Source organism: Sporothrix brasiliensis, assembly GCF_000820605.1.
Source record: "Sporothrix brasiliensis 5110 chromosome Unknown Cont20, whole genome shotgun sequence".
Classification (NCBI taxonomy): Eukaryota; Fungi; Ascomycota; class Sordariomycetes; order Ophiostomatales; family Ophiostomataceae; genus Sporothrix; species Sporothrix brasiliensis.
The window spans coordinates 1,447,860-1,469,939 of record NW_024467139.1 but is presented as its reverse complement, the minus strand read 5'-3'; the positions used below and the strand labels follow the sequence as shown (position 1 = coordinate 1,469,939).

The 22,080-nt window shown below is 55.0% G+C and overlaps 5 protein-coding genes across 5 annotated transcripts; 3 read left to right on the top strand and 2 right to left on the bottom strand.

Annotated features, from left to right (window-relative positions):
• Positions 1 to 5,283: 5,283 nt before the first annotated feature.
• On the top strand, positions 5,284 to 6,213 carry SPBR_07654 (uncharacterized protein; the record flags this gene model as incomplete). The annotated part of the gene is made up of 2 exons (XM_040765908.1): positions 5,284 to 5,328; positions 5,578 to 6,213. The coding sequence occupies 2 exons, from the start codon at positions 5,284 to 5,286 to the stop codon at positions 6,211 to 6,213; spliced, it is 681 nt and encodes a 226-aa protein (XP_040616387.1).
• Positions 6,214 to 8,034: 1,821 nt separating this feature from the next.
• On the top strand, positions 8,035 to 11,901 carry SPBR_06412 (mediator of RNA polymerase II transcription subunit 5; the record flags this gene model as incomplete). The annotated part of the gene is made up of 1 exon (XM_040764668.1): positions 8,035 to 11,901. The coding sequence occupies one exon, from the start codon at positions 8,035 to 8,037 to the stop codon at positions 11,899 to 11,901; it is 3,867 nt and encodes a 1,288-aa protein (XP_040616386.1).
• A 302-nt stretch (positions 11,902 to 12,203) lies between these two features.
• SPBR_07121 (tRNA pseudouridine55 synthase) lies at positions 12,204 to 13,784 on the bottom strand (the record flags this gene model as incomplete). The annotated part of the gene is made up of 1 exon (XM_040765375.1): positions 12,204 to 13,784. The coding sequence occupies one exon, from the start codon at positions 13,782 to 13,784 to the stop codon at positions 12,204 to 12,206; it is 1,581 nt and encodes a 526-aa protein (XP_040616385.1).
• Positions 13,785 to 14,810: 1,026 nt separating this feature from the next.
• Positions 14,811 to 17,006, top strand: SPBR_06764 (uncharacterized protein; the record flags this gene model as incomplete). Its single annotated transcript, XM_040765020.1, has 2 exons — positions 14,811 to 15,018; positions 15,100 to 17,006. 2 exons carry the CDS (start codon positions 14,811 to 14,813, stop codon positions 17,004 to 17,006), a joined length of 2,115 nt encoding a protein of 704 aa, XP_040616384.1.
• A 489-nt stretch (positions 17,007 to 17,495) lies between these two features.
• Positions 17,496 to 20,088, bottom strand: SPBR_06635 (xpg i-region protein; the record flags this gene model as incomplete). Its single annotated transcript, XM_040764891.1, has 5 exons — positions 17,496 to 19,232; positions 19,319 to 19,416; positions 19,502 to 19,836; positions 19,927 to 19,969; positions 20,082 to 20,088. 5 exons carry the CDS (start codon positions 20,086 to 20,088, stop codon positions 17,496 to 17,498), a joined length of 2,220 nt encoding a protein of 739 aa, XP_040616383.1.
• Positions 20,089 to 22,080: the final 1,992 nt, after the last annotated feature.

The window sequence follows — 22,080 nt, the reverse complement described above, 5'->3', positions numbered from 1 at the left end:
AACGGCTTAAACACCCGAAGGTGGGCAGACAAGGCTGGGTTAGTGGTCGTTGGCAGGACCGTGCTGTTTGGTATGCCGTCCATAGTGTAAGTGTGGGTTGCCTCTTTTCCGCCACTCCCCACCACACATGCGCCCTACAAAAACGCCACAAAGAGTCCAGGCTTGCTGGGCCAAAGTATGCCATATTTTACAGGCTGCGAAAGGAACACTGCTCACTTCGACAATATTTTCTCCTGAAGTCGAGCTGCTCCCACCAGCCACAGACCTCGGTAAGATTCTTACCTTGCTCTCCCCATTCACATGTGCGGCGCGCCCTGCCTCTCCGAGTTACCCTGGCAGCTGGCTTTTCGACGCCCATGGGCCACCCCAACACCTGTCCCGGGGGTTTGGGAACCTGTAGATCGCCAGATCTTTCAGCTCGCATCTGTCGGCGGGGGGTGTACGCATTCATCCTTCACATCAACTGACGAATGCATCGACCAGGACATGGTTGTATTTTGTTCTACCTGTCAAATTATATTTAATTTTAATAAATATTCAGCTTGTTTTATTTCACGTCACTGTCTGCATTTCTCCTTGGGTATCCGTTCTTTGCGATTTACTTTCCCACTGGAGTGGCGCCAGTCTGGTATTGGCTGAGCACCCGATTTTGCGGACGTTTATTTTCATAGCGAATCACACTTGAATCGAGACAAAATCCAAAAGCCAGAGAGAACCGGAAAAAAAAAAAAAAAAAAAAAACTCGTTCCGGGTCGCCGTTCTCCTGTCACTTTTCCGCATTTCACTCTCATTTTCCTGCGGCTTGTTGATGGTCAGAGCTGAGATTCGCGGCCAACTGAGGCAATTAGCAAAGCGCTGGTCAACTCCTGCTGAAAAATAAAAGGTAAAACAGGATGAGCCTTTACCCAATGGAGACAGGGATCAGTTGACAAGGGCTCTGCTCCAGATTTCTTCAGTGGCGTGCTTTTTTTTCTTCCCCTTCTGCCCTTCTTCCGCCCCATTCCCCATTCGCTGCAAAGATTCTGACCGCGCGCAGTGATCCCACTGAACGTTTCGGTACCATTAACATTGGCTTTGCAAGGACCATGCCCAGCGGTAATCATTGCGTAACTCATACCCAAAATCGACAGCGATCTTACTCCGGTTTGATATGTCTCTCTCCTTTCGTTTCTATTTCTTCTTCCCGTTAAAGTCCACGACATAACACCCCAAGTCACTCGTCTTGTCGATCCCACACGCTTCAGCTGTCGTGGTTAGGCACTCGCCTCCACGCTCTCGCTGCCAGTGGGTCCTCTGTCTTTTGACTCTTGAAGATGCACCGAGACAGCCTCGCCAGTGTCTGTGTCGCCTTCTCTACAGCGTTTCTCTTCTTGGCGATTTGACGGCATCACATTCCTTCTCCCAGGTCCATGCTGTATATTTTGATTTTGACAAAAATTGATCTCGGGCTTGGATTACTTGCAGACCCAAATAGAATTTCCGGGTTGTGTTAAAGAGTTAGGGAGTGTACATGCGATGCTGACGTACCAGGGAGCAAAGGCACCAGCCGGGGTGAGTTACCAAACAGGCGCAGCAGGAAAAGTTTTCACCGTTAACTGGAGGGCGAATGGTCTGGCAACATACAACTGGCCCTGGTTTTGCTAAGGCGACGCGATCTAGATAAGCCAAAGAGCAGATGGTCAGCGCTTTGGGATCACAGGCGGCAGGGTTCTTTCCTGTAAAATGTGAACCCTGCTGCAACCCACACCTCCAGCCTTGCGTGCCGACCACCCACACACGACCAGGCTGCTCTGACGTAGACGCACGGCAAGAGCGATCAAAATGTAGTCAGACTCACTGCTGCTTCCCACTTGGTCGGCGGCATCCGGCGGAAAGTGCGTTCACTTGGCCGGTGGAACCCTTGCGAACGGAGAACAATGAGGAAAGAAGGCAGGAGACATGGAAACAACGGTCGCGCTTTCTTTTTGTCGGTTTCGCCAGTCGTAGAGTAGCAACAAAGATATTTGCCTCCTTTCATGCACTTTGCAAAACAATAACCACCGAGTTGTATTGTGCCTCATCCGGTCGACAAACACCACCATACGATGCCATGATTGGACGCACACCGCACGATCCATGCAGCGCTCCTCTCCAATAGCAGGACTCGCCGAACACTTCTCGACAATCAATGACGCCCTGTGTGTTGCGACGCCTCGCCGCTTTCTTATCTTCCTCTTTTTCGACAGTTTGCAGAATAACGTGCATGCAAGTTTGACGACTTTGCCGGCCGGCTACATGAGCGGACCAGCTAGCCATTTCTGGTCTACCGGGACACGGGACAGGAGACGAAGAAAAGCACAGAATGACACAAGAGAACACATAGCAGAAAGAGAAAGCAGGGGATACCAAATGGGTCTCTCCCCGGCATTAGCGACCTGCATAACCTAATGGCATCACTACGACGTATTGTGGGACCCTTGGCCTGGCATCTTTCTTTGACGTATCCTGGTCGGGCTGGACTTGGCCCAGGCTTCTAGCAACTCATCTAGCAAGGTTCGAACAACCGCCGTGGATCCCATCACCGGTGATGTTGAGCGTGAAAAGGCAAGAAAATGCGAGCCATTGACGGAGAAAAGACGAGACGAAAAGAGGCAGCCTGGCTCATACCTACGAAAGACGCCGGCCGAATTTCCGGTAACGCGTGTCCAGCAAAAATGGCAGTTTAACCTTTAACGCGAAGGGCGAAAAGATATGCAGGGCCAGTATGGGCAAAAAGAAATGGTCATTCTTTGCAAATTCAGACGAAGGAGTTGTTTCGGTTCCTTGGTCAACTAGGCCATCACGGGGATGTGCCCTCGTCCAGAACTCGGTATCCAACATCGCCAGTTCACCTTCTTTCGCTTCTACCAAACTCTCACACACGCAAAGAGGCACGTTTTCCGCCGACATCGACGGCTGAACTCCATGCTACTCCGGAACGCCCTGCATTCTTGCACACCCCAATCCGGGACACTGTCCGGGATGCATGCCATGGAGAACCGACCAGACTGACAACCATGAACGTGTTTTTTCGTCTCCGCGGTTCCCTTCTCTCTCGCATTTTCATTAATCGGTTTGTCATCTATTTTCTTTTTAGCAGGGTCTCATCAGCATGCCACGGTTAGCGAGCTCTGCTGGTTTGGTTCCAGCTGATCTTGTCGTTAGAGCTTGCGCACACCTTCGGCGGCAATCGCCCCTTTGACGCATCGGCTAGGATCTGCCACGCCCCCCCACCAGAGTTAGTCGCTCCACCCCTCCACCATATTCTTCCCTTTCCCACACCCACGATTTACCAAACATGCCCTGTGTTTCCAACTCCCTCCGTTGGTTTCTACTCCCCACAGACCGTTCGTCACTGTGCATCCGGCTCAAAAAAATCTTGAGTACCCATCGTTCGGTGCACTATCCCGACAAGTACAAACCTTGTCGGAGTGGCCTAAAAGACGACTAACAAAAAAAAAAAAAAAAAAAAAAAAAAAAAAAATAAGAAACCGCAGGGACGAAACTAGGGGTCCCTGCTAACAAACCAGGAACCAGGTCTATATTTTCCTTCACTGGCAGAAATAGGCAAGTGTTTCGGAAGGCAAAACGGAATATAAGAAAAAGGAAAGAAAGGACAATATAACAAGAGAAAAAGAAAAAAAGAAACACGCACCGAAGGTTAACAACAGCTGTCCAGGTGCGTTCATATCATTCTCCTTGGCACTGCCTACCTCATGTTGTCTATTGATGACGCTCTTTTGGATATTCTGCCCGTCCGCAACATCGTCGACGGCCTCTATGCACTCCCTCCCGTGATCCTCTTCACCCTGTATCGGTGGTTTCTGGCCTGTATAGTCTTTCCCTTATCCCGTGTGCCGCCCAGCTGCTCCATCCCTAGCGGCAGACGTTCAGCTGCACTGTACACGGTAGGCACTCTCGGGCTATCTGCTGCCAACTTTTTGTTTTTCACTTCAGAAACGGGACTGCTTCCTACACGATCATCCACTTTCGATCCTTCCTTGGCCTCCACTCTGCCGCCCACTCTGCTTTCTTCCTATCGTTCGTGGCCAGCCTAAGCCCTACATACCAGTCCGCTATATCCTGCCCATCATTTCCTTGTGAATTGACCAGATCTAGGCGTACATGTACTTCTGAGCGTGGCATGAATGTCCGTGCTTGAATGAAGACTCGTTCAACGTCGACTAATCATATATATATTTATTGTTTTCATTGTTGTCTTGTTATATTTTTGTTTTTCTATTTGCTAGCTTCGGCCTTCTGCTTTCCCCCTTTTCATCATTTTGGCGCCGTCTCTTGTTAGTCTGCCGACTGCCCTTAACTAAATTCATATAAGGCAAGAGACACACATTGACCACCACCCTCCTCTGCCATCGACGGCTGCTCTCCCGTCCTGTCAGCCTGCTGGCAGTATATCATCACAGCTATCCCCATCCGTTGTCAACTTTCGTCAATCTTCCTCTATTAATCACATTGCCTTCGGCCCTCCACGGTCGGGTCTTTGCATATTCATATCTATTGTGAGTTTCGTCCTGTCCCCCTGCCCTTGGTGTGCCTTGTCGCCAGATCGGACGAGCTCTCCTGAGCTGCTGAGCCGTACTATTGCTGCACTTCCTTCTTGTTTGGCCAGCCACGTCGCCGTTTTCATTTGATTTTTCTACAATTGCACCTCGTCGGCGATGTCTACTTATTTGCTGGACATTTGCACCTTTCATGCTGGTCGTACACTGTTATGACTAGGATTGCCCCGACATACAGACACACCTGCATGTGCACATACTTACTTGTGCATCACCGCAGACGCCGCTGTAGACGCCCGAAGCTGCCAGTCTCAGCCAAGCGAGCGCCCTGTCCTCCTCGTCCGATCCGTGCTATTCAAATTACGAAAAGAACTCCGGTATTTCAGCAAACCCACAACCTTGCCGTGGTAACGAATTGGATATTGCCCCAGCTCCAGCTCTCGACTTTCTTGTACTCGATCCCGGGAACGTGGTTCTGGGAAGCCTTGGCGTCTCGAGATCTCATAAAGACATATTAAACGAGCCCACCCCGAACATACAGAGCCGCCTAGCCATACAATTGTGCAGTTGACGGCCTGCACTTATTACGACCCCCTTTTTTGAGTTTCGAACTTCCGATCTCTTGCCGCCTCAGCTCTTTGACTACAGCCTGCCTATATTGTTCGTTCTCCGTGGATTTTCCTCGGCCCATTTATCACAGCATCTATCGGGGGTCTTCGTTACCCGTTGATTTGCATCTGCAATCATGGCGTTCAATCGCGCTGGAGGTTTTTCATTCCAGCAAGAACAGGTAGCACATTCATCTCCTTATTCAAATGCAAACTCTCGCGCCACCAACCCCGATAGAACCAACGGCTGGCATGCTGCCACTTATTCCTCTTCCTCGTCTGCTACTTCACAGTCTCCCTATTCTTGTTCCTGCTCTACCTCGTCAGCTTCTGCCCGGCAGCAGACTTTCACCTACCCGTCACCTCATCCTTCTTCTTCCTCTTCCTCCTCGACGCAAGGGCATAACGTTAACTCGAATTCTTTCCCCCAGCCCTTTGTCGACGCACAATTCGACATTTTCGAATGGCACGTGCAATACCAGTCGTGCATCCGCTACTTCCTTGACCACGCCCAATACTCGGCCCCAGTCCAAGCTGTCGCCGCCTTTGTCAACATCCAGCTGCCCTTTCAACGATCCGTCCACCCTATACTCGTATCTCCACCAAGGAACAGCGCGCCTGGTGGAGGTCCAGCCTCGCGGTCGGCCGCAGCGGCCGGCGGGGCCGCCCAACCGGCAGCCTTTGTGACACTCGTGCCCTACATCCGGCGGCTCATCGCGACCGCCTTTGACTTTCCGGCAGTGCTACACGGCTTTTTCGGCGACGATTGGATGGCTGGAATCGGCCCCATCCATGAAACCGAAAGACGAAATTACCTCTTTGCCGCCAAAAGCGATAACTGGCTCAAAGTCAAGGCCGACTACGACATGGACGAGAACCAGACCGTACCCTTTCTACGGCCGCTGCAGAACGTGTCTGAAGACGAGATTGTCAACGCCGAGACCACATGGAGCGAGTGGCTGGCCATGCAGGACTGGATGCTGGGGCCACGTGCGCCCGGTGATGTCGGTAGCAGTGGTGGTAGCATACGCGGTCGGCGTGTCAATATAAAGCGGGAGGAAGACTGACACACCCCCCTTTAAGTCAACAGTGTGCTTCGATATTGTCGTTTTTTTTTTTTTTTTTGTTTGACAGGGTGTCATACGGAGTACAGCATAGCAAATGGAGAGCAGGAGCTTCTCTCCCCGGCATGCGGTTTCTGTTCGGGACAGCAGCGATGAAAAAAAAAATACGGAGTCAAGGTAACATTATAGCATGGTTTATGGGAACCCGTCTGGTCACGCTGTACGACCAAGAAGCAGCAGCGTGGCAGGCGTTTGTTTTCGGTTTCCTATTTCTTGTTTTAGACGCTTCTTTTCCCTACTGGTTTAGCTGCACCTCTTGACTGATTGTTGGCGGCATCATGGAATGTATTGGGCTTTTGTTTATTCTTTCTCCCCTACTAGCCACCCTGTTTCGAGATTTTGGATTATTTCTTTCCTTTCTACCCCCTGCACCTTTTTCATAGACTGTGACGCAGTTTCCGTATAGGACTGAGAGGCCCCAATTATTTTCCGGGAAATAATCCGAGAACCGTCAATTCGTCGCTTTTACCTCCCTCATCCTTTGATTGTTTGGTCATCTGCTTTTATTCACTCGATCGCTAATCGCAGTTAAACGAACCTTCAAAAAGGCACAAAACGACGAGAAATGGGATGGGATAAATTGAGCATTGAGCAAATGGTCGACTACAACATGATTCAACAACACCTCATAAGCTTCACCATTACGGATCTCGCAGCGCAACTGTTCGCGTCGGTACGATATAGTCCATTCGCACTTGATGCTGTCCATCATTTCCGCTCTGGTTGTACATTTGCCGGAGATGGAGGGTACAGGCATAAATGGAGGGGGATTGGCGGGACAGGACAAGGGAGTGTTCCTGGGTTGCTAGGGAGCTGAGGCTAGCTGTCTAGCCCTAACAAAAGTCAACACGAGAGCACCCAAAATCACACATGGACCACGCCCAAGCTCGTTCGAAGCACCGTGAATACAGTCCAGCCATCCTCAACCCGTCAGCTGGGATTCCTCGGCCGTATTGCCATTTTCTTTCTTTTTTGACAGAGCGAGCAAAACGATCGTTTTGTCTTGATCTTTGCTGCAACTGAATAAGGACAGGAAAACTAGAAACCCTTGCATAGCAATCAACGTCCTAGAGAATAGAACTGCTGAGGTTGGTGTACCAAGTGAGGCTGCATAAATACAGCTATAAGTACGGAGTAGCAACAGAGAATTGCAATTGACCGCAGAAGCGAAAATCGACGACGGGATGTGGACGAAAGAAATGGGGCAGGCACTGTGGCAGAATGTTAGACGGGCTCCCCTTTCTGCTCAGCCTTGTCCAGGCCACTAGCCACAGCAGCGCAAGCCACATAGTCCGAATGACCTACAGGGCAGCTGCGCTAGATCAAGGTACCCCCAGGCGCGCCTTCCTTACGCGCAGATTGCAGCGTGCAGCTGTTCCGTTTGCGCATCGAACCTTCCCAGTGACAACCCCAAACATACTATCGCCCAACAAAGGAAGCGCACCCCGAGGACCACACAACTTTCCCTTTCTGCCTTCCGTCTGCGGCCGAGTTGGATATACCGAACCGAAAACACAATTATGGGACCTTTTTGATTGATCGCGCCTTCTTTTTGTGGTTGTTATTCTTGGTTTTCTTGAGCGGTCGATTCTGGATATTTTGACACTCGCACTTCATCCTCAACACACCATCGCGAGTCGCTTCCCTGTCACGCTTAATCGCTGTCGGACGGTCGATACCGACGACATTGGGCGCCAGGCTGTATTGGTTTCCATTCCAAAACTATCCCCGACCCTGTCCGGCTCCTATCGATCCCTCCTCCCGATGACGGCCAACTCGGCGGCACCATTGTCGGTCGACTCGCCTCAATCGCCTCAATCGCCTCGATCACCTGGCCGCCATGGCTCTCAGAGCAAGCCCGTCAAGGGCCGGCCGGTAGCCTTGTCCAGGTACCACATCCAGCAGTGGGCGAACTTTATACACCGCTGTCTCGCGACGCGCCTCGATGTCGACCGCTTTGCTCAATACGCGCCTCTCCAGCAACGAAAACACCCCGTCTCAACCACAGTCCTTGCCGACCTGTTTTTGCGGCCACCGGCACCACGCGTAGGGCAAAACGGACTCTCAATGTCGCTGCTTGCGGCCCAGACCTGCTCCAGCCCCATTGACCCGCGCATCCCAGCCTACCTTCAGGTCCTGCTCCAGCTCGGCTATGTGGACGTGCTGTCCATTCTGCGCGGCTTATATCGCTACTCGACATCACAAGGAGCACGGAAAGAGGCAGCCGCAACGGCCGCTGCTATTGGCAGGGTACAGGGCAGCAACGGCAATGGAGGCAACATCCTCGGCGACAGCAAGGGTGCGAATGGTGACGGCGCTGGCGAAGACACAAACATGCTAAACAACGCAACTAGACGCAGCGGCACAAAGAAGGGCCCTGGCGGCAGTGCTTCTGGTGCTGGACCTGTGCTGTGGGCCAACTCGTACAACAACGAGGAGACGCTGTTCTACCGCATTAGTCGTGCTGTTCGGCAAGAGAATGCCATCCACAGAGGGCGCAAGGCGCTCGCCATTGCGGCGTGTATGGCGGCTTGGATGGATCTCTTTGTCACTGCTGCATCCTCCTACGCGTCGGCGACCCTTGGGCCGGCTGATATCGCCTCCCAACAAGCCCAGCGGCAAGCTGAGATGGAGGCGTCCCGGGCCGCGTTTGCGATGCTGCTCCTGGCCGTCTGCGAGAACGAGTCGGTGGTTGCCGCCCTCGCGCAGCCGTTTGCAAAGGGCGTCCGCAGAGTATTGGCCAACGGCCTCGCCAGCTTCAACCCAACCATCTCGCTCGGTTCGGCGCCCGTGTCCGCACGTCTCGAGCACTTTCGTACTGTGACGCTTGCGCAGTTCGAACCCGCCGACAAGGGCAAGACCAACAAGGGGCGCGGCAAGCAAGAGGAGCAAAATACGGCGACCGACGACATCCACGACCTGCTCGACTCCACCGTGGGCCTGCAGAACTTGGTTGTGCCGGAAATGCCCATTTCCAACTCCCGCGCTGGGCTGTACATCTACCTCAACGCCGTGCTTGTGGGCCGGCCGCTCGTCGACGACGCGACCATTTTCAGCTATCTCAACAACCGCTACCAGGGTGATTTGCAAGCGACTGCCGTCGACCTCATCCTAGCTTCCTTTGACGTGCTTGCCAATGCCGTGTTCCGTAGCGAGGGACAGACGTCAGCGCACCTGCTGCGGTCGTACCTGATCAACAAGGTGCCACTGCTGCTTGCGTCGCTCGCCGCCTCGCCCCTGTATCCCTTTGATTCGCAGTACTGCATCTCCGAGGCCCTGAGTCGCGTCGACACCAATGCCTTCCCCACCATGTCGTCCATGTTCGACGACAACCAGAACGCCAACACCTTTACCGACAGCGTGCGCCAGGACTTTTGCTTCGCGTGTTGCTTGCATGGCCTCGTCCCGGAGGCTAGCATCGAGACCCTGCTCGGTGAGATCACATATCAGAGCCTGCCAACGGGCGGCCGCTACACCAAGGAGCAGCTCGTACAGCAGTGCCTCGCCGACTCCGATTACTTGGTGACCTTGGTCGGCCAGCTCGACAACATGGACGGCAACGTTGGTGCCGTCTGCCAAGCCCTCGTCGCCATGCTCGGCCATCTGTGCCGTACCCGCGAAACGGCTACGCTCAAGACACTGTGTAACCAGCTCGTGCGGAAGCCGCTGGCCTTTGATGTTCTGCTGTTGTTTGAGCGGCCCGCCGCTATTCTTTATCCACTCTGCCAGCTCCTCGATGGCTGGCACTACGACGAGGACCAGGGCGAGTACCAGCCCATCTACGAAGAGTTTGGCTCTGCGCTCTTCTTGCTGCTGGCGTTCGTCTACCGCTACAACCTGTCTATCGCCGACCTGGGCATACAGTGGTCGCCCGATTCCTTTGTGGCCCGTGTGCTCAGCACGGGTGCCCAGGGCCGCACTCTCGTGGAACTGTCCGAGCAAGAGCGCGAGAACTTGGGAAATTGGATCCGTGGCCTGTTCAATACGGATGCCGGCGGCCTTAGCGACGACCTTATGTCTTCCTGCCCTCCGCACCAGTTTTACATGCTCACGCCGACCCTGTTCCAGCAGATTGTTCAGGCCCTAAGCACGGGTGCCTTGCCCGAAGATGTGCTTAAGGGCGGCATCGAGTATCTAGTGGACACGTTCTTGCTCCCATCTCTCGCCACCGCTCTCGTGTACTTGTCGGATGCGCTCCGCGTCGACAAGCCGGCCGAGCAGAAGGCCATTATCCGCATCCTTCAGCTGATCCTGCAGCCAGCCTCCATATCAGACGAAGCTACACTCATGCTTTCGGCGCTGCTCAACATCGTTGCCAAACCGCTCGAGCATGCCCTGCGGACCTACCAACGCCAGGACCCGCGCAGCCAGGACATTGACCCCTTGCTCAAGGCGCTCAAACAGAACATCCCCCGTTCGCGCCGCACAGCAGCGGCCGAGCACAATGAGTTGCTCAACTGGGCGGGTACGAGTGGCACGAACAGCAGTGGCTCCAACGACAGTGCTAACAGCAATGCAAACAACGGCACCGCCAACAACGGACGTAGCAACTCCGGACAGGGCGGCACCAGCGGTGGCCTCTATGCAGCCATGCGCCAAACCGTCCAAGGCTTTGTGCAGTGGAGCTTGCACCCGGGTGTCAACATTATGCCCACATCCTACACACATCGCCAGTTTCTGGCTGGGCTGAGTCTGGTGGGCGCCTCGAGTGTACTCCAGCTGATCCTCGACGAAGTCCAGCGACAGACCGACGCCGGCAGCGGCAGCGTTGCATACGACGTCGCGTGCGCCTTGATATGTGCGTCTGACGTCACCAACGAACCGTCGCCGGATTCGCTATATGTGCTTGTCGACGGCGAAGCCAAGGCGCAGGCATCCTCCAACGACAGCAACAACAGCAACAACAACAACAACAATAATAATAACAGCGCCCCGGTCACAGCTGGAAGCACCGTGGCCAACACCGCCGCCGTCCAGCGCCGCATTTCCCTGCGCCAGGCCCTCATGTTCAAGGCCGAGGAGTGGAAGAAGATCCAGAGCTCGCACGATGCAGCTGGCGTTGCCATGGCCGAGGCTGTTGTGCGGTTGTACCGCAAGGTCGAAGCTCAGATGATGCCCCCGCCGCCGCCACCGCCGCCACCGCCTGCGCAAACTGAAATTACAGGTCTCGACGTAGACGATCCGACTGTGGCTGCCGCGGCTGCTGCTGCCGCAGGACTTGATGACACCACGATGGACAGCATGGTCGCTGCCGCCGCTGCCGCAGCAGCTGCCGGGAGCGCATCTGGCGGCGACGCCATGGTGCTCGACGGCGTCGGCCTGACGAGTCTGGATGGTACCAATGTTGGTGGTGCAGAAGGAAATGCAGGTGCGGCCAGCCTTGGTACCTCAGGCGCAGATGGCGGCGGTGGTGCTGGTGCCGGGTCGGCGGGTGAGTTGGGCGACCTCGGCGACCTCGGCGACCTTGGCAACCTGGATGGGTTGGGTGATTTGGGTGACCTGGGTGACCTTGGCATGGGCGGCAGCGGCAGTGGCGCCGGCGACGGTAAGGGCGGCTCTCTTGATCTGGGCGATCCGAGCATGTTTGGCGACATGGACTTGCTGAACTCGTGGATTGACTACACGAACTAGATTCTGTGGTTGTTCGAGGCGAACCCACGGAAGGGGAGGTTGTCCTTTTGGGATATGAGGGAGTTCAGAGGAGCAATCTTTGTTTCAGCGTAGTCTTATTATTTACCTCTATGATTTGTTTTGTTCGTATTGTGTCGTTTTATACCAAGTTCATTTCTGAAAACAGGGACAGTTTCTATTCAGTTCTCATTTGGATTTTTCTTGATTCTAATCTTTATTTTTCTTTCATACCAGACGCCGAGATGCTATGCTGACAATAAATAGAAAAAGAAAATGCAAACATGTGCAGACAGATTTTGCGACTACACAGATGTTGTCGTCGATGCCTCGACCTTCTCGTCATCCTCGATGCCATTCCACTCTTCCTCATCCTTTTCTGCGTTGGCATTCGCCGGCGTTGGGAACACAGCCGATGGCTGGCCGTCGTCTTCGGTCTTCGGCTTCTCCTTGTCCGCCGGCTGTGCCATCTCCACCGGGGCATCCTTGGTCTCGGCGCTTTCTTGGCCTGCAACAACCTGTTCAAAGCTCGCGTCGGCACCCTTCTCCACGGTACCGTCCTTCCACAGCCGCAAAAGCCGCTCGACCTTGGGCGCCCAAACTGTCTCACCCTTGGAGATGTCGTCGTACTCTAGGACATTAGCCGAGCCGACTCGAAAGTCCGACTGTCGTGTGCGCGCAAGCTCAGCCATCATGGCTGCGGACGATACCTTGACGCCCAAGTCGTGGCAGAAGCTGCGGACGTAGAACCCGGAGCTGACGGTCAGGCGAATCCGGGCCGCCGGCGGACCCTTTCCCTCCCATGGAGGCGGCGTGTGGAGCGCAGGCGGTGTCGTTGGAATCAGGTTCGAGCCACGGCCACCGGGCACCTGCATCTTGAGTTCGCGGCCTGCGGCGCCGTCCAATTTCGTGCCAACGACGGGCTTGGGAGACGCTTCCGCCTCGGCTTCGGCCTCGGAGGGGTTGGCACTGCTGGTTTTGTCGTACGGCGACGAGGGCAGCTCACCCAGCGCGCCCGACATCATCAGGGTGTCTTCGCTGGACTTCCTCCGCTTGCCGTGGTGGTCCAGCACAACGCCGCCCGTGCCGCGCCGCCGTTTGCTTGGCTTGTCAAAGACCAGCTCGTCCTGCTTCTCCTCGGCGCGCCGCTTAAAGGCCTCATGTGCCGCGAGCGCCTCAATGTCGCTCTTCTCTTCTTCCGGCGTCATTTTCTTGCCGGTTGCCTGCTCCTTGCCCTGGCGCCAGACCCTCTCGGCCAGCGACTGCTCAGCCATGCCTGCCTCTTCGGCCGGCCAGCGGTGGTCGTGCTCGCCGGGCCCGTACCACTCGACCAGCTCTAGGTCCGAGACCTCGACCTCGCGCGTCTCAATCTCCCGCGGGATGGAGAGGCCCTCGCGGGCGTACTCGTACAGCGGCTTGCCGTTCATTTTCAGGGCCGAGTACAGTGGCGGCATCTGCCGAAACGTCCCCCGAAAGTCGTTTAGGGCCTCCTCCACTTTTTCTTTTGTGATCTCGTCGTACGGCCGCCGCGTCAGGATGCGGCCCACCCGGTCGTACGTGTCTGTGCTGGCACCGAACAGCACGACAGTTTCGTACGTCTTTGTGCATGTGAGGAACTTGTTGAGTTCCTTGGTGCCGTGGCCGACGCCGAGGATGAGCACACCGGTGGCCAGGGGATCGAGCGTTCCGCCGTGGCCCATCTTGACGCGAGAGTCACGCTTGGCCTTGCTGCGCCGGCGGTGGGCGGCATTGGACTCGCGGGCGCGGATGTCGGCCTCATGCTGGATCAGGGGGCGGAAGAAATTGGAGGGGTTGAAGTATGTCTGGCAGTCGCGAATAACCTGGGCCGAGCTCATGCCCATGGGCTTGTTGATCGCTGTAGCCATGGCGGTGGTCAGTACATAAAAGTCGACCAAACACGACGTAAAAGAAGAGGAGAAATTAAACCAAACGCCTCGAGCCTCTTGGATGCAAACGTGTGGGCCAATACGGTGGCAATTCGTCATTTCGTCCCATACATACCAAAGACGCCTTCGAGGACGTTCTGCCGCGCCATCTTGACGAGTCTGTCGAGGCGCATCCGCAGACAGCAATCAAAGCTAGAAGAGGCAGCGCCGCGATGCGATGCGACGACACGAATACGATAATGAACACAAGAAAAACAGGAGGCCGTTGGACGTAGGGACAAGTCAAGATACGAGGAAGGCACGAACGGGCAAAGTCCTCAAAAAGGAGACAGGGCAAAGCGCTTTGCTGAGTCGTCGCTTCCGTCTACACGGCGTGGTGGCAGAAATTTATCGGCAGGCGCTGGCCTCGAAATCTTTTTTTTTCTGCCCCTTTGTCCCTGCCAGATTACCACGTAGATCGCTAGCGCGGTTGCCGATAACAGAAGTTTGAGGACTATCTGAGGAAAGCACGACGGACGAGACCAAAAGCGGTCAGGCGGAGTGTCCGGTCCCCCCACAGCACGGCAAGTGCAATGCACTTCACTTAACGCGGGGCTGCACTCTGCTGGTGTCGTACTTTCCGCGCACGCGCCGCTGCTCTTCGCATTGCCTAATAATATAGTGAAGCTATTCGCATTGCCAACCAACGACATTTACTCAACTACTTTTCCCACGTACCGCCATGCTCTTACGCTCGTGAAAACAATAGCTGAGGTGGGATCAGTTCATTCCTTTTTTTCCTTTTCTCATTCATTCTTAGTCCCATCTTTGGTCCCTGCTATACGTTCCCCGCGTTTAGCATCTATTCAGCATCTGCTTATTTTGGTCGAACTCTCGGATCTGCTCAGCTTTCTCATTCACTTTGCGCGTCTTTGAACGGTCTTTCGTGCCTTCTCGGACCGGACGCGTTTCTGCCGGCTGTTTTGCCATCCAACACTTGACGCGCGTGCGTTGCACACAGCCGTGATGACGCGCTACCTACCCGAGTCGAGCATCCTCAAGCCGAAAGACCCGACGTTAGTCGAGGACGACTGGCCTATTTTTGTGCTTTCGGACGCCATTGTATACCGACCGGATGGCGTGACCTTGGCCAACGCCGTCCTGGTCGCGCAGGAGGGACCTTGCATTGTGCGGGGACGACTCGAGGTCGACGACAAGGAGGACATCCAATATCGTGAGGCTCCAAAGATGCTCGTTTCCTTTGTATAGTGCGCATTTGTCCGTGTCTAACTGCCGTTCTCGTTTTTCTCAACAGTCGTCAAGCCGACTGTACGGACGGCCAACATCGAGGCCAGAGGCATCGAGAACTACTCCATCGGAGACGACCCGCAGGGTGTCGTCTGGCTGGCATCGTCGGCCGGCTGGTTCGAAATCAACCCACATCCTTCGTACGAGCGCATCTACCGATCAATGTGCGACATGACCGTGCTCTACTACATTCTGCTCGGGGTCTATATCAAGGCGTGCGAGGGCGCCGACTCGAAGAGCAAGCATAGAATACTTGCCACTCTCGACATCAAGGAAATTCTGTTCGAGTACGCCGTGGCCCTCGGCAACGGCACTACATACGAGGAGGCCGTCGATATGTGCGTGCAGCTGGGCCCAATGCTGCTAGCGCACTTTGCTAGATCCAAGGACCTGGACTGGGTCAAGTCCAGCTTCGCCAAGTGGCTGGTCAAGGAGCTCAAGGACAGGGAGCGGTCAGCGAGGAGCTCAAGCCGTAGCGAGTCTGCGGCTCCGGTGCCATCGCATTCTCAGGCCGAGACGCAAGCGCTTCGACCTGGCACCACCCCCGTGCCGCCGCCGCAGTTACCGTCTGCACCATCAGCACAAGCCGCCACTCCAGGCTTGTCTCAGCAACTGCCGTTCCGTGCTCCGCCCGGCGTGGCGGCAAACGGAAATGGAGGATCGTCCCAGGCATCACCCGTGCCGTTACCAACGTATGCGAGTCGCGAACAGTCGGGGTCGGGGTCGCCGGCCAGCGCTGTACAGTCAGCCGTGCCCAGCGAGCTGCGGGACAGTGTGTTCAAGGTGTATCTCGAGATTATCGAAGCGATTGGCGCAGCGCACGGCGATCCAAGGAAAATCTCTGTCGGAAAGGTGCACTACGGGGTGTTTACCAAATTCAAGGTCCGTAACTACAACCTGGGCAAACATCTCTCCGCGCTCTTCAGCAGTGAGCTGCTTGCGTCACTAAGCGACAGCTGGCATGGCAGCCCCTACGAGGCGTGGTTGACGTCCAAAGAGGCCCTCGAGTTTACGCCGACGTCAGCCACGTTCCTGGCCGACGTGCCCAACCAGCTTGTCCGGCGTGCCCACCAAGCCCCTAGTGCGACGAGCTCGGCGTCCACAGCCCCTTCCTCTGCAAAGGGCCCTTCAACACCGCAGACAAATTCGCCGGTGCTGCCCTCGCCGCGCATTTCGGGCAAGCGCGCCGTGTTGCGGCTGCCAACCGTCTCCAAGAAGCGTCGCTTTGAAGGTGCTTTTGGCGAGGGCCGTCCATCCAGTGCCGATAACGGTGATAGTGCCGACGCGGCATCGGCAGCCTCGCGTGGCGGCACGCCGCGGCCGGTCGGACGGCCGCGCAAGACAGCCAAAAACAACCATGACGGCGACAGGGCTGCACGGCATCCGTCGTCCCAAGCCATGCAAGTTGATATCAGCAGCGACGACGACAGCAGTAGCAGCGACGACAACAGCGCCGGAGACTCCGACAGTGAACGCCGGAAGAAAGAAACCATACTGGCCGTACGCGCCGAGCCTCTGCTGATCTCGACCAGACCGACTGGGCCCAACCGGACGTGGACCTGCCCGCAGCCGGGCTGCATCTATTTTGTCCGCGACGCCGGCACGCCAGACCTGTCCGACAACAGTGACGAAGACGACAACGACGACGGCGACGACGACAATGCAAAGGCCGCTCGCAACCGCATCAAAGAGCACCTGCGCAGTCACGAGAAGGAGATGCTGAGCCGCGTCGACCTGGCGATCACGGAAGGCACGCGTGGGCACGTATCGGTTGACCACCTACTCGAGAAGATTCGCACGCTGGCAGATAAGAACAACCAGCGGACAGCAGCGGCCTCCACTGCATCTAGTACAGCTGTAACGCCGACAGCTGTCACATCGGGCACGAGTTGGCGGTCGCGGTTCTTCTACTAACCTGCCTCGAGTCACGCTGCTTTGAGTCGTATTACAATATAAGCCGACATACAACGAATGATGATGGCGGCCACAATCCCACTATGAAATGATGCAGGGAACTGTTTAGTCTGGATGATTCTGAGTCTTTGGCGTTTCTCGAGGTTCTAATAGACACTGCATTGGACGCAAATGCCTGCTTCGCATTCTCATGCCTTGGTCTTGTAGGGATATCAGTGTTATGCACCCATTTTGCTTCACTCCCTTACGATTCATTTGTATTCCTCATTTTGTGGTTGCCGTAAGGACTCGTGGCGTTAATATATTGGAGTTCTCTTTTTTTTTTTGGTTTTTGGCGCGTCATTTTCGACAAGTTTTCATGCAAGTCAGAATATCCATGATGTTGGTTCCTTAAAACAACCAACGGTCGGCGATGTTCACTTTTTCCCTTTGCCTGTCCCATTCACTCCAGCCTGCCGCCCGTTGGAAACGTTTATCCCCACGCTCTACCTACTTTCTCCGGTCAAGGTACTTCTTGGCCCGCTCCCACTCGGCCTTCACATCGCCCTTAATCTCGTCCTCGCCGAGCGTCTGCACACCAGCGTGCAAGGCCTCGACCAGACCAAACGCAATCTCAATGTCCTCAAAAGGATGCGTGGCGTGCGGTACAAACTTAGCCGGGAAGGCTTGCTTGCGTGCCTCCTTCTCTTCGGGCGTGTTGTCCTCAAAACTCTCGTCCAAGAACGTCTTGACGGCAATGCCGAGCGCGGCGTCCGGGAACTCAATGAACGGCAGGCGGTGGCCAATGTCCCAGAAGTCCACGCGGTCCCGGTTGGCCTGGTTACTCATAAAGGTCAAAGCCAGCAGGGACTCGATAATGGCGCGGTTGGCCTCGCCCACCGTCGTGGTCAGCGTGTGAAACGCCAGCAGACTCTTGCTGAGGGGTCCCGTGTAGCCTGAGGTGTCCTGCCGCAGCGGCAGCAGAGTGGCCACGCGGCTGATCAGGACGGCCGCATCGCGGTCCTCGACAGGGCCGTTGGCCGGATAGCCTTGAAGCTCGGCATGCTGGTTCTTGGCATTGAGGAGATCCAGACGAATCAGGTCAAAGGCCAGCAGGGCTGCCGCGTGCAGCGACGCTGTGAGCTCGGGGTGCTTCTTGACAACGGGCTCCAGCGCAGCAAACGCTTTGCCGAGGGCAACACCCACCTTGGTGGGCTCGAGCGTCTTGGGCTCAATGTAGCCACGTAGCGTGAGCAGCCTCCAGAGGGTAAGAGACACAATCGTATCGGCATTCTCGACGCCATGGGTCTTGGGCGCCTTGAGAGTCTCGGCCACAAAGTCCTTGTTGTTCAAGGCGGACAGCTCAAAGGCGATGCTCCCCGGGGATGCAGCCGCCGGGGTGTTGTCGTTCCGGGGGAAATGGTTGAGCGACGCGTCTGTCGCGTTCCATGCGGCAATACGGGTGACGGCGTTGTTGTCCTCGCCGCGGTGCTTGAGCTTGAGGGAGAACTTGGCGTCGTACCAGACCTTGAGGTGCATTTCCTGGAAGTTGAAACCCCGGTTGATGCGGTTCAGGATGAGCGCCAGGGCGGTCTCGTAGTAGGGCACGAGCTGCTGGGTGACAAGGGTCTTGTACTCGTCGGCAACGTAGCCGTCGAGGGTGGGAAGGATGGTGACGCGGCAGTATGCAATCCAGCTTGGCACACGCGGGCTGATCAAGCCCTTGTTCAGGTAATGGAAAAGCTCGGCAGGCAGCTGGAAGCCCAAGTACTCGTGGTTGTCACTAGTCAACCGGTCAAAGTCGTTCACGCAGATCTCGCCAGACTCCGCAATGTAGATGAAATGGCTCACGGCCATGCGTGCTTTGCGGTACTTGTCGAGCCACTGGGGGTCCTGGGCTTGCAGCAGGTCGTTGAACGATGCGCAGAGAGATGCCACGTTCTTTTCGGCGGTGCGCAGCATGTTGGTGGCATCCGCCACGCTGAGTGGGCGCGGCGTGATGTTCACGTCGCGGAGCGGCGGGAAAGTCGGCAAGGACGATGTGCCAGTCAGTAGGAGGGCGTCAGTAAACAGGGACTCGCTCACGCCGAGGCTTCGGACCAGCTGTTTCTTCGACAGCGCATGGACGCGCTTCTGGTTCCAGTCTATCGCATTGATGATGCCGTCGTGGATGGGGTAGAGCAGCAGCTCTGGTGAGCCCATGATGCCACCGCACTGGTCAGAGTTGATCATGTCGAAATACGCGATCTAGGAGGAGGCGTGTCAGCGTATCAGCGTCGACAGTCAAGTCAGAAGCACCGTATTTGCCGCAGATCTGAAGATTTAGGACGAACCTGTGCAGAAGCATTGTAGGGCACGATGAGGAAATGCAGCTTGCGCTTTCTGAGAAGGCGCTGCAGCAGAGGATAGAGTGACTGTGCGCGGAAGGTGGCTGCGTCGTTGCAAGACGTGTTAGCACAAGCTCTCTCTCGTAGGGCCTACGGGGCTGTGGTATGAAGGAAAGTCAGGGAACGTACAGCCCGTTGCACCAAAAGCAGCGACCGCCTCGCTAGCACTTCCGGCAAAGTACAAATCCCAGGCGGCGTTGGTCCGTTGGATGTCGCGGAGGCCATTCTGAATGGTGACGTCGTCCTGGCCCGCGACGGGCAAGCCCTCGAAGATGAAGAGAGGCGTGACCTTGTGGGCCTTCCATTGGTTCAATTCGTTCTCCAGGTGCATATGGATGCCCGTAAGACCGGCCAGGGCGCACATGAGCGGCTCATGAGAGGGCGTGTGGTCCAGCATCTGCTGGATAAAATACGTCGCATCAACAGCAATGGCCGAGCCTTCGAGGACGGAGACATCATGGGTCCTGCGAGAAACGGAGTCACGGTCAGCGTGTGGCGAAGAGAGTGCACAAGGAAGGCCGTAGGTCTCTGGCCAGGAATTGTGTCGCACGCACATCATCTGCTGGGCCACAAAGGGGTCGTCGGTCAAATTGCTGCCTATTTGGAGAGAAAGAAGGCGACCGGTTAGCAAGAGGGACAAATGACAACAGACGTATATTGCTGCACGATGCAAGACAGCACAACCCGCTCCTCTCGTTAAATAACATACTCGGCATCTTGGCGTCCTTGGAAAGGTTAACTTTGGGACAAAATAGGAGGCGCCTTGGTTCAGGATGAGGTCGAAAAAGGTAGGGGCAGGCAAATTCTCGAGGCAGCACATGCGACAAGAGTTGGTTGCGCCTTTACGGTCGGTGACGGCGGCCTGTTCCAGTTTCTTGTATGGTGACTTGGCGAGAACGCGTCAGAAGCTTATAGTCGATTGTGTCAAAGTCGCAAGTCCGGATTGAAGAGCCTGCGAGCTGTGAAGAGGCACGTAGGATGAGAGGAAGTCGTCGTCGTCAGGAGGACCTTTGTGAGCAGCTGGCCCAGTCGCAGGTATGCGGAGTGGACGACAGCAACACAGAGCACGCACGGCTGGAAGAGCCCGTGTCTCCGTTTGGTCCGTGGTGTTGTTGGAGGAATTGAGTTGAATGGAGGGCGGAGGGGAGAAGACGGAAGACGGAGGGCAGAGGATGTTGAGAGCCTCAAAGGCGGCGATGCTGGACGCAGGTAAGAAACAAAGCTTGGGGTCCAACAATAGCACTAGACGGCAGGAACGACGGGAAAATTTTATGGGCCCAAGGCGGTCGCACCTGCATTTGGTACGAGGGGAACACAGAACCAGTAGAGGGGAATCAGTGCCCCACTCGCACTGGTTGCACCTTCCTCACTCTGTCCCCCCGTACACAAAATTCTGTGAGACTTCATTGTGTGAGCTGCACCTTCCTCATAACAAAACCAACATTTTGTTTGGCACCTGCTCGACAAGTCCAGAGTTCTTTTTGACGACATCGTTCCTTCTACATATAAATCGATGCTAACGCTACTGTTATGAATATTGCAGCACTTGGCGGCATCGTCGTAAATATATCGTGTAAAAGTAATCGGCAGTTATTGTCGAGCCTCTGCTCACATACTACAATTCACGGATTTTGTGTCGCACAATGGGGTGACATTATCTGCAGCTACGTTTTATGGCCGTGACACGGAAAATAAAAGGTGCTCGTGACCGCATAACGAGTTTGATGTAAATAAGGCTTGCTCGTAATACAGGAAATTCCACACTGAAACGCATACAGACACAAGCTCACATCAGCAAGACGTTCAGTTGAGCTTTTCCTTTTCACACCTGGGGCTTGTTGTAAAAATTAAGGCACATAATCAACGAAGAATCGTAGGGATGTCGAGGTCATTGTGCAGTCCATTACTTGTTGCACTCCTTGAAGGGACAAGCACAGATGAACAAGAGAGAAATCCGAGAAACCATTTATTTTAGTCTATTTGATGGCATCGAAAACACGCGTTGCGGCGATGCTATGAACCCATTTTCCTCCATATGAATTTCTATAAGCGAGGTGGATAAAAAACGAACAAATAATGCCCCTTTTTTTCCGTCGGAACGCGGACATTAAGCACATTCATGACAGTCGTAAAAGCGTAAAACCAGGTCAAGGGAGGTGCCCTCTCTCAGACCTATAAAACCGTCGATGCATGCTGTGCATCATGTGCTGTGGGCGTCCCTGTAAACACCTTTCGTTTCTTCTTTTCTTCTTTCTGTCCCATGTCCTGTAGATAACGGACAGACAGATATGCCCCCCTCGTCTTTCAGATTCTATTGGGTATCATAAAAAAACCAGGGGACGAAAAGCAGAAACAAAAAAAAACAAGGCAGAATGCGGTCCATCGTTTTTCTTTCACCAGAGTATGCCCTGAATCCGATGCCCGTCCTTCTCCGTTTGTAAAGGTGGGCGTAAATCCGTTGCGGGGGTCATGCTCGCCGCCGAAGCATGTTTCCGAAAATAAAAGCAAATCGGTGCGAATGTCGCGACGCGTAAAGCGAGATAAGGAACTTGAAATGAGAAAAAACAGTAAAGGCGGAAGAAAGATACAGTTCGCAAAATAGACGTCGAAAAATAAATCAGGACAGTGGTAGGCGAGGCCGGAGCATGAATGAAAAGCTGCCGCAGTGGGCAGATTTCAGATGCTAATAGTGCTGCTGTGTCGGCAGT